The 11,545-nt window shown below is 46.1% G+C and overlaps 1 protein-coding gene across 5 annotated transcripts; it reads right to left on the bottom strand.

Annotated features, from left to right (window-relative positions):
* Window positions 1–544: 544 nt before the first annotated feature.
* Window positions 545–11,537, bottom strand: Rnps1 (RNA binding protein with serine rich domain 1). Of its 5 annotated transcripts, none has more exons than XM_040748235.1 (8): window positions 11,411–11,521; window positions 7,670–7,857; window positions 7,285–7,440; window positions 6,012–6,203; window positions 5,022–5,124; window positions 4,554–4,707; window positions 2,012–2,153; window positions 545–1,328 (listed from the first exon to the last, which is right to left on the bottom strand). In XM_040748235.1, exons 2-8 carry the CDS (start codon window positions 7,738–7,740, stop codon window positions 1,229–1,231), a joined length of 918 nt encoding a protein of 305 aa, XP_040604169.1. In that variant the 5' UTR covers window positions 7,741–7,857; window positions 11,411–11,521; the 3' UTR covers window positions 545–1,228. The 5 variants fall into 5 exon arrangements, with proteins under 5 accessions (XP_040604169.1, XP_040604172.1, XP_040604170.1 ...); XM_040748238.1 differs by lacking the exon at window positions 7,670–7,857 and adding an exon at window positions 10,949–11,067 and having other exon boundaries at window positions 11,411–11,498; XM_040748236.1 differs by lacking the exon at window positions 11,411–11,521 and adding an exon at window positions 10,949–11,067.
* Window positions 11,538–11,545: the final 8 nt, after the last annotated feature.

Genomic DNA, 11,545 nt, shown 5'->3' with positions numbered 1-11,545 from the left:
CTTCTGGCATAGATTTTTTTTCTGTGCTGCTGAGTATGGAATCAGAAATTGGCCCACACAGCCAGGTCAGAACTAGTGTGAGATGGAAAAGAAAATTATCAGGCTCCACTCTTGAAATAATAAATGCCATTCTCCTTGTAAGAATGAGCCACTGTCTTGGGCTGGAGAGATGGCTCAGAGGTTAAGAGCACTGACTGCTCTTCCAGAGGTCATGAGTTCAATTCCCAGCAACCACATGGTGGCTCACAACCATCTGTAATGAGATCTGGTGCCCTCTTCTGGTGTATAGATGGAGGCAGGGTGTTGTGTTTGTAATAAATAAATCTTTAAAAAGAGAAAATTATCTCCACATTTTCCCAATGTAGCGGCAGCAGCCTCAGGCAGAATCAGCTTCTCACCCACAGAACTGATCTCGCCCCAAACACAGGTGGCCCTGGCTGAGAGCTGTTAGAAAAGCCACTTTTAGAATTAACCCTAAAATGAGCTCTTAATTGGGTGGACACCACGAAGCTTGGTTACTGTGGACTAAGAAACAAGTACTCAATTGCGTTCTAATCCTAGTTTATTCAACACAGTCCTTTCACTCTATACAAGTACAAACACAACCTTATCTAAAATGCTACAAAGTTATAAAACTCAAAACAAATTTTATAGTACTGACTGTACAATAAAAGCAAAAAGAGGCAATGTATACATTGCCAAGGTTAACCTGCCACATCATCATGAATGGCAGGCGATAATGGGGTGGTGGTAGGTTCCATGAGGCCTGTAGAACTAACTGGCTCACCGATTTCAGAGAGTAACAGAGACATGGGGACAGGAAAAGATACATGGTCAGAACTAACAACACAGCCGCTTGATCCCGTCTGCAGATGTGGCACACCGACAGCAAGGGCATGGCTAGGCCATCTGACTGGTCCTCGATCATCTGTGGAAAATGGTGTGATGCGTTATAGAGGTTCGCCTGTGCCAGCTACCAACTGAACTTTCAAGAACTGGAAGGGGTGAATTTTCTAGCCAGAAAACTACAGGGTACCTCTATGGGCACAGTCCTGAATCAACAGTACCTCTGCAGCCAGAATCCTCATGAAGAGGAAATATCTCAACTGCTGTCTTCAAAGACCACCCTGGTATGGGATCCTTCCCTACAGATCCACATTTGGCTAGAGAAAGGACAAAACTGAGTTGGGGGAACATAAGTTACAGAGGTACGAATCAATGTCCCTGCTTATCGGGAGGAGTTAGAGCTGGAGCGGCTCCTATGGCGGCGGCGGCCGGGAGATCGAGACCTCCTACGCACAGGAGACCTGCGTCTTGGGGATCGAGACCTGCAAGAAGAGAAATCAAGTCAGCCAAAAGCAAAAACTCCAAACAGCACAGCTATGGAGGCAAATTGGCTTTTTCTAAGACAATCATAATTTTGTTTACAACCATATGAACTGTGGCTTCTGCTATGTCTGACCCTAAAGCTTCTCTTTTAACCCTTCTTGAAGTTTTTGTTTTTCCAAACAGGGTTTCACCTCGGATGTCCTTGACGTCAAAGATCCACTTGCCTCTACATCCTGTGTGTTGGGATTAAAGGCATGTGCCACCATGCCAGAAGGCAACCCAAAGTGGCTTGCATCTCATTTCATGGGGTCTGTGCTAGCGCAGCCTTTTATAGAGATGGTTCCTTGAAAGGGCCTCATCTGCCTGTCAGTAACACTGCCTGTCAATTTTTTTTTTTTCAAGACAGGGTTTCTCTGTACTGTTTTGGAGGCTGTCTTGGACCTCGCTCTGTAGACCAGGCTGACCTCGAACTCACAGAGATTTGCCTGCCTCTGCCTCCCGGTCAATATTTTGACTGTCCTTTCTCTGACCAGTTCTCAAGTGCTACATGCTGACCTACTTTCTGCATTTAACCTCAAAAGAATGGACAACAATGAAGAACCCCAAAATCATCACAGCCATTTAGGTGTATAATTCACATGAAGAAGCCAAATGGGTCAAGGATAATTCCAAATTAACTCACCTCCTCCTCATCCGTGGGGGTGACCTGCGCCACATGGGAGGCGGTGGAAGCATTCTCCTGGGTGGGCTGAATCGCCGTGGGGGTGGCCGAGGCCAGGGTGCCAACACAGCAGTAGCAGTGATCTCTTGGCCATCAATTTGTCCTGTAGAAAAAAGGGACAAAAGCATAAAAGCTCTAATATTAAATACTTAACATACTCACACCTGTGATGGTGTGGTGACACATGCCTGAAATCTCAGCACGCAGGAAGTAAAGTACCCTTAATTAGCTTCATCAAAGTGAAACAGGTAGGTATGACGACCAAGCCTTTAATCCCAGCATTTGAGAAGACAGAACAGGTGGATCTCGTGAGAATTTGTACTAGCCTGGTCTACAATGTAAGGTCCAGGTAAGACCAGAGAGAGGAGTACATAGGGAGATCCTGCATCAAATACAAAACAAAAATCCTACCTACCCCAGGCAAACAGGCAGGTGAGGTGGATCTGTGTGAGTTTGAGGTCAGCCTGCACGTGCACGCACGCACGCACGCGTGCACACACACACACCAGGAACATGAGATCTAAGAGACACTTAGATACAACGTCCCAGAAGACAGACAACCCACACAAAATTCTGAAGAATGTGTCAAATTCTGCTAGGTAAAGACACAGAAGGAAAAGCAGGGGATTAAGTGACAAGACAGCACAGGGTTCAAGGGCAGGAAGGCGACACCAGTAGCTGAGTTTCCTTTTTTAGCCAGGGTCTCTCTACATAGCCCTGGCTATCCTGGAACTCACTAGGTAGACCAGACCAAACTTGAACTCACAAACTGCTTCCCTCTGCCTCCCGAGTGCTGGGATTAAAGGCATGCGCTACCATGCCCGGCTCAAATTTCCTTTTTAAAGGACAGCAGGAAGCTCAGGCTGGGTTTAAGGTGGGAGAAGATTTCTTCAGCCATCTGCACGAACTAATTTCCAAATAAAAGGGAGAAAAGGACAAATTGAGGGACAATTTCAAAAGCAGAGAGGCAGCAAGCACTGCAGGACACAAAGCTCAGGAACACACAGGGTCTCAGAGAGGGAAAAAAGCAAAGAGCACTGAGGGGCAGACTTGGGAACACCTAACTCTTGCAGACTGTCTCCACATCTAGGGTCCCTAGAGCCCAAACCTAGTTCCTTCATGTCAACAATGGACACAACTCTTCTTACCTTGCAGTACCCAGAGGCTAATTCAGACACATCCATTTAACTCTAGAGATTAAACATAACTAAGTCCAGCCTAAGCCAGGTGCTGGCCCACAGGCAAACCAGCTCCAATGAAGAATGTCACTGCAGTAACTGAATAGATAAGACACACCTGTCATCTAGCCAGTTGCCAGTAAGGCCACTCTAGATGTCTCTAGTTGCCTCAATTTTTTAACCGATTAGCAAATGCTCACTCTGGCAATACCAGATGATAAGCAGACTTTGAAAGTGATTCACAAGATCTGAGCAGACATTAATAACACAGGTAGCTTATACCGAACTCCTGAAACACTTGAGGGAGCCTAAAGTGAATTAAAAGAAGTGGCACAGGGGGATAGAGAGATGGCTCAGAGATTAAGAGCACTGGCTGCTCTTCCAGAGGTCCTGAGTTCAATTCCCAGCAACCACATAGTGGCTTACAAACACCTGCAATGCAACACGGTGCCATCTTTTGGTATGTAGGCAGAACACTGCATACATAATAAATTAATCTTAAAAAAAAAAGTGGCTAAGCATCAAAGAATATCCACACTCAAAGGCAGTCATTGAAAAACAACAACAAAACCCATTTGTAAGGCTGCCAGTTCCTCTGTCTCAGCTGCCTATAACCTAGAGCTAGACACAAACTGTGTTCTCTAAAACACTGATTTGAAGACAAAATGGAAACTGACCACCAAAAATCATTCCTAAGCAACACTCTACCTGGCCAGTCGGTGGTGGCGCACACCTTTAATCCCAGCACCAGGGAGGCAGAGGCAGGAGGATCTCTGTGAGTTCAAGGCCAGCCTGCTTTATACAGCTAGAGTGGTTACACAGAGAAAGCTTGTCTCAAATCTTCCCGCCCCAAACCCTAAACCAAATTAAACAAACACAAAACAAAAATCCCACTCCATCAATATAGTTATTTTAAAAAAGTCTTAAGAGATATGTACTATGCAGCAATCCCCAAAAATGCTGAAATGTTGGCAAAATAGAAAAGGATTTTCAAAATGATAAAAGAAAAAATATTCCTATGCAAAAGCCAAATATATTCTTTGTAAGAAAAGCTTCATTTGACCAACAAGTTTTTAACAGATTGAAAAATTCTTAAAATGCTAATATATTCATATTTGCTGACTTTTTCTTTTCAGGAATCATGAGAGCTTCAAAAAACATGTTCTTGGTAAATATAGCCCACTGAGCAAAAACCTGAACCTGCCAAAGGCTCTGCTGAGACTCAGAAGCACCTGGGTTGGAAATCTACTCCAATGGTCCCACACCAACCAGGTCTCTATGAGGACAGAGCTGACAGAGCTGAGGGTGGCCAAGGGGTCACTCACCTCCATCCATGTGTTTCAGTGCCTTCTCTGCTTCATCTGGATTCTCAAACTCCACATATGCATAGCCTTTGGATAGATGAGGATGCATTCTTTCTACAGGCATGTCAATCATTTTAATTTTCCCATAAGTAGAAAATATTTCCATGATATGATCCTAGAGAAAGAAGATCACATCCTTGCTTACACAGTTATTACTTAATTGTCAAAGGGAATTCACTAAATGCTGAATAAATCCCCAGTAGTGTTAAAAACACTCTGCCACTTGACAAGATGTGTCACTGGGGGCCAGTCTCTTCAGCAGAAGTCTAAAAGGTTAAGTCCATTAAAAAGGATTAAGTAGCGTTCCAATCAAGCCATGGACTATGTCTTTGAAAGAAGGACTACATTCTAGGTGCACCAGTTGCCAGATAGCAGCTTGTTTATAGGCCAAGCCACACACCCCAATCTTCATGGACCTGTGATTCTTACCTTGGTCACATTCCTGGTAAGCCTCCCAATGTGCACTTTGGTGGGTTTAGGTGAAGGGCTCCGCCTTTTCCTCTCCTTTTCATCTCTTTTAGGTGGCTTGGATCTGAAAATAAAATAAAAATTTCAATTTCTATCAACTATAGTGGGTCTGGCGGTGGAGTTCACGACAAGGTCCCAGATTTGGTCCCCAGCACTGAAAAAGGAAAAATATCAGCTGGGTGTGGTGGTATATGCCTAAAATCCCGGCACCCAGGAGGCCACATGGGGATGAGGACTAAAACTCTGAAACTGTAAGCCAGCTCCAATTAAATGCTTTTCCTTAGTTGGGTGTTGGTGGTGCATGCCTTTAATCCCCGCACTCTGGAGGCAGAGGCAGGCGGATCTCTGCGAGTTCGTGGCCAGCCTGGTCTACAGAGTGAGTTCCAGGACAGCCTCCAAAGCAATACAGAGAAACCTTGTCTCGAAAAACAAACAAACAAAAAACCCTTCAAATTAAAACCGCTCACCCCCACCTTTTATTCTGTGTGGGCATGTACCAGGGCAACACGTGTGGAGATTAGAGGATAACTTGTAGGAGTTGGGTCTCTCAGCTTCTTCCAAGTGTATTCCAGGGTTGAGCATGTTTATTGAGACACCCTGCCAACACTCTTAACTCCTTTGATCACTTTTTTTCTTTGAGACAGGTTCACATGCAACTCAGGATGGCCTCAAACTTCTGACCATCCTGCTACAAATATGGAGTACTGGGATTATAGGGATGCACCACACTTCCCTCTGATATACTTAAAAGATTCCCATTTACTATATACTTGTGTGCTGCAGTGCGTACGTGGAGGTGAGAAGACAACTTGCAGGAGTCATCACACACCACCATGTGGACCCTGGAGACTGAACTCAGGCTGTCTTAAGTTTACCTGCTGAGCCATCTTAGCCCCTGATCTACTTTTCTAATAGCTGGGGCAATGAGCAGGCTAACCACACCAGACTCACTTGGAGCGGGAACGCCGCCTGTTGTCATGCCTGCGCCGAGAAGGGCTTGGGGAGCCGGAAGAGCTGCTAGAACTGGAGCTTCGGGATGTGCTGGAGCTTCCTGAGCGGCTGGATGCAGAGGAGGAGCTAGAGCCACTGCTTGAACCTGTGCTAGTGCTGGAGCCCGAGCTGGAGGTCGAGCTGGATCGAGACCTAAGGAAAAGGTGGGAGTATTACAGAGTCAATGAGTGAGAGTCACAGTTCTACACAGAAGACGGCCTCATAGAAGAGAGGGCCTCATTGCTTTCATCAGCAATGACATCTGGCAGGCCCCAACATCGTGTGGTGACAGAAAGTAAAGGCAGGCTATTGTCATCACCTATACAGAACCCCTAACTTTACCAATGGAGAAAAGGCAGGAGTCTAGCAAAAGTCAGATCACCACCTCAGCTTGCAACAGGACTGTAGATAGGTAGGCTTTCAATTTCCAAAAAAATAAGCTCTAGGGGCTGAAAATAGAACTCAGCAGGTAAGAGCACTTCCAGAAGACCCACATTTGGCTTCCAACACCCACACGGCAGGTCACAACTGCCTGTGACTACAGCTTCAGGGGACTTCTCAGTAGTATCATAGAAGAGTTCATATTTATAAACAACATACATGTCAAGACTATATATCACGTATAACGAGATGATGAAACTCAAAACCACATGCCATAACTTAGGGTATTGTCAACAATCCTAGGGTCTGGTTGCTTTCAGGCACCAATGAAACCCTGTCTCAAAAGACAAGGTAGGGGAATGACACCTGTTATACAGGATTATCTCCTCCCAGCCAAACTGCTGTCACTCAGTTCAACAGGGACAGCTCACCAAAGATCATCCCTCCTCCCAACCAGCTGTAGCATGTAATTCCTTCCCTAATTGCACACGGCCTCAGGCAGATGCTTTAAGCAGGGGATTTTCAGGGGGCGGGAACTCCATCTATATAACTACAGGAGAGTTAATCAACAATACTCCTGCCAGTAATCCAGCACTCCCTGCACTGTAAGTACTCCTGATAAACTCAACAGTTCCCTGGAGTGAATTTTGGTGAAGTGCACCTTGGTTTGTTCGTGGGAACAGAGGAAGAACAAATGTTCTTTACATTTCACCAAAGGAAGGAATTTAACACCCCAGGCTGATCTCTGGTCTTCGTAACACACAGATGTGCCACCCTTCCCAGTAAGAGGCAGTCCTTGGTGGGCTTCATGGCGAAGGGAGACAGGGCTGTAGCAATGACCCCTCTGCCCCACCTGGTGCTGCTGCTTCCACTTGAAGCACTGCGTCTCTTCCGAGTCTTATCCCTGCCACGATCCTTCTCACTTGACTCTTTAGTGGCCCCTTTATCTTTAGAGCGATCCTTGGACTTCTCGTCAGAGCGGTCCTTGCGCTTGGTAGGAGAAGGAGCCCTGCATGGTGAAGAAGAATGTGAGGTTGCAAGCTCCCCTGATCAAACCCTGAAATAGAACAACCCAACAGTGGGGTCCAAAGGGAATCCTAAGACCCCAGGTAATCACAGAGCAAAACAATATTTGGATTAGGACACTCACTGTAGAACACAAAATCGCCCCTCTCTGAGGGTCCCTAAACAGCAAGCACCCCCAAAATAGCACTAGAAAAATCTTACAGAAGGATTACCTAGTGCTGGACTTTTTATTATTTTCTTTGACTCCTAGCAAGCTCTTCTTTTTCACTCCTGATAAATCCATTCTCCCCTTCTGAGGTGTTCAAAGCAGCAATGTCGGCCTCACTTATCTGAACTCTCACTTCTAACTCGAGTCTGAGAAACGATCCCTAATCGATTGCAATTTACGCCAAAGAGCAGCCTAGTAACAAGATAAAAGGATTGAAATAGAGTAAACGAATTGACAAGGCAACAAATCCACTTTGCAACAAAAAGTTGAGTACACAAGAAGAGGGCAAGGGAACACAGCAAACAGTGAGTGTGCACACAGCTTGTACGCTCAGAGGACAGCCCGTATTTCCTCATTGAGGTTTTCCCTATCCCCACAAAAGGCACAAATGGAATGGTCACCTTAGTTTGTCTTTTTTTTAAATAGGAAGAAATTTATCACATGTCTTAAGGTATAGGATTATTAAGATTCTTCACTGTTTTAATTAATGAGAGGGGGATGGTAAACTGTACCTATCATTGTTATTTTAGAGCCTGCACAACACTAGAGTTCACTGGTAAGCTTGATGATGAACCACCAGCAGATGGCTTCAGAAAAGAAAAACCCAATTTGTGTATCAACTGACAGGCTCAGATTTGTCTTATTGCCACAATTCCCTTTGTGGATACACTGAGTGATGACTAGGTCATTTTGAGAGTCACAAGCACCAAAACATTAAATATTCACACAAATAGACAAAACATCACAGAAGAACATAAAAAAGGGTCCTAAAGCTGGGCAGTGGTGGCACACGCCTTTGATCCCAGCACTCTGGAGACAGAGAAGGCAAAGAGATTGAGGCTAGCCTGTTCTACCGAGCTAGTTCCAGGACAGCTAAGAAACCCTGTTAAGGTAGAGGAAAAGCAAGAAAAATTTAGACCATCAGGTGGGTAAACTATAAAGCAAATATAGGGAAAATGTGACTTGTTGAATCTAGGCAGCAGACAGGTAGGCACAAATACTTAATTCTTTCTGAACCTTGAAACTTGGAATGGGGTGAGATCTTACAGGCCATGTGAAGATTTATTAGCAATACACTAAATAACAGTAACAATAACTGAAATACAAACTGCTTCCTGTGCCTTCTTCTCTGGGAGAAATAAGCAAAGTCCTCAGGATGTGTCTTAACTCTCACTTTCCTCAAGTGTAACACAAGAGAAAGAATACACCACTGGAGTTTGGTTTCAGAGACAGGGCATTTCTAGATGCTGCTGAACAATATTACAGCCCCGAAGAGAAGAGTCCTTGGCTTTGGACAAATAAATGGAAGACAGCAAATGGTTACCTATACAGCTCCTTTCCAAGGCCCTAAAACATACTACACCCACCCAACAGGGAGCACAAGCAATTCATGGTCTGGAGTAAGCAAGTATGCCTGTGATTTCATGCCTCAGTATCTTCATCTTGGTCATGGCACTCATTCCACAGCTCTGGCTGTCTGGGAACTCACTCTGTAGGCCAGGCTTGCCTTGATCAGAGATCCTCTTGCCTCTGCTTCCAGAGTTCTGGGATTACAGGCGTGTGCCACCCACTGTCATTCTCATAATCTTTTTTGAGACAAAATCTCTTTATTATGTAGCTCTGACTGTTCTGGAACTCTATGCAAACTAGGTTGACCTCTGCCTGAGTACAAGGATTAAAAGGCTTATTTTATTAAAGATTAAGATCTCTAGCCCAAGCGGATCTCTGTGAGTTCGAGACCAGCCTGGTCTACAGAGCGAATTCCAGGACAGCCTCCAAAGCCATAGAGAAACCCTGTCTCGAAAAACCAAAAAAAGATCTCTAGCCCAGGCTGGCCTCAAATGTTCTATGCAAGAAAGTTTGACTGTTGCGTCTCTTGCCTCCACTGGGTATATATAGGCTTTTATATGGGGCTGGAGACTGAAACGGGGCTTCACGCAGGCAGGCAAAAGCATACTACCAACTGAACTACTGCCAGAGCTTCACCTTTCCCAATTATTAGTTCCCAAAGGCCTTAGCTGAATCAGTTTGAATCTGATGTGGCACCCAACTCAGCAATAAATGACAGCTGTCTGTTCACGTTTGGAGACTACATCCACTTTTACCTCATGACACATGATTTCTGAATGCTTAATAAAGTCCGTTGACAGCTCACCTTAAGATCACTTTTGGAGCCGGGCGTTGGTGGCACACGCCTTTAATCCCAGCACTCGGGAGGCAGAGGCAGGTGGATCTCTGTGAGTTCGAGGCCAGCCTGGTCTACAAAGTGAGTTCCAGGACAGCCTCCAAAGCTACAGAGAAACCCTGTCTTGAAAAAACAAAACAAAACAAAAAAAGATCACTTTTGGCCAAAAAAAGACAGCCAGGCAGTGGTGGCGTACGCCTTTAATCCCAACACCTGGGAGGCCAAGGCCGGCGATCTCTGAGTTCAGGGCCAGCTTGGTCTACAGAGCTGGCTAGTACCGGGACAGCCAGGGTTACACAGAGAAACTCTCGTTTCAAAAAAGCCAAACCAAACCCCCTTCACTTAACAAGGACTCCACTACTGACATAGATTGACAGTACAAAATTAATAGCTTTTTCTTTCTTTCTTGAGAGAGCTGGGATCGAAAGTGGTGGTGGGCCCCAAAATTAGTTTTTAATAAGATAGCACTACCTTTATAACATATAACCAATATTAAAATACTAAATATTTGTGGTTTTTCCATACTAAATTATGTACTTTAACATTTTAGTTTGGGTCGCTATGCAAGTGCTCCACAGCTATCAGTGTGGATCTCGCTTGTGCACCCCACCCCAACCTGTCGGAATATGCTTTATGAAAGAACCAGAACCCGTTATCCTAAAGCAGTCCACAAAGTATGAGCTATAGAGTAAGCGAACACCTTGCTGGTGTGGTCAGGTGCTAAAATAGAAGCAAAGGCGAGGTTCTCTGCTCACACAAGTTCAGGTGACAGCTCAGGACCTTGGTCACCTCCCCATCCTCCGGAAAGGTGTGCGTCCAACAGCCAGAGAGGAGAAAACAATTAGCAAAATCTAGAGCAGAGGCCGTTTCGGCAGCCTTCAAATTACTCTCTACACATCAAAGCACATTTGAGACGCCGTGCCTAGGAAGTAAGGTAGGCACGTCTCCCAACCACCAAACATAACCTTCCAATATTCTCCCTTTGAGCTCGGGAACCGTGCTCAGTCCACCCCGAGCCGGATCCTCAAGGCCCAGGGCTAACAAGTACACACAGGAGTCCCATAAACACTCGTGGAAGAGATCTAGAAGAAAGCCAACCTTTTAGGTCGGTTCACAAACGGCACCGTCCGCTCCGGCCACATATATCGACCTCGCCTCCCACCCTTTCTCCACTCACAACTCAGGTAGGGCCTGGCGTGGCGAGCCTATGTCTCCAGCTAGACAAAAAAAAAAAAAAAACACAAAAAGAAAAAAAAGAGAGAGACAAGAGGCGGCGCTCGCAGCAGTCGGGAGTCCTGCAAGCTAAGCTGGGCGCCGCCAAGCTAACGATGCGGGATCGCCCTTCCGTCTGCGACCGCTTCGACCACTTCCGGGCCGCGGCCTCGACGCCTCCCACTCCGCCCGACCTGAACCACTCTTTCCCTTCGGGTTCTGCGCGTCGCCAGCAGGCCTCTACCGCACTGAGGGACTGCGAAACGCAACCGGCTCCACGATGCGCCCCATCGAGCCTGGCAGAAGGCCCCTGAAGTTCGGATGCGGCCGGATTCCTTCCCAACTTACATCTTCCCGAGGCCGCCACCTCCTCCCGCTCTCCTCAGACCCGGAGGCCGGCGCAACTCTGTCGTCAGAGTTGAGAAGCGGGAAGACACCGCGTCGTCGCGCAACGATGACGTAAAGCCTCTCAGCCAATGCACG

The sequence above is a fragment of the Mesocricetus auratus genome, unplaced genomic scaffold, assembly GCF_017639785.1.
Source record: "Mesocricetus auratus isolate SY011 unplaced genomic scaffold, BCM_Maur_2.0 Super-Scaffold_100007, whole genome shotgun sequence".
Classification (NCBI taxonomy): domain Eukaryota; kingdom Metazoa; phylum Chordata; class Mammalia; order Rodentia; family Cricetidae; genus Mesocricetus; species Mesocricetus auratus.
This window is presented reverse-complemented; position numbering and strand designations above follow the sequence as displayed.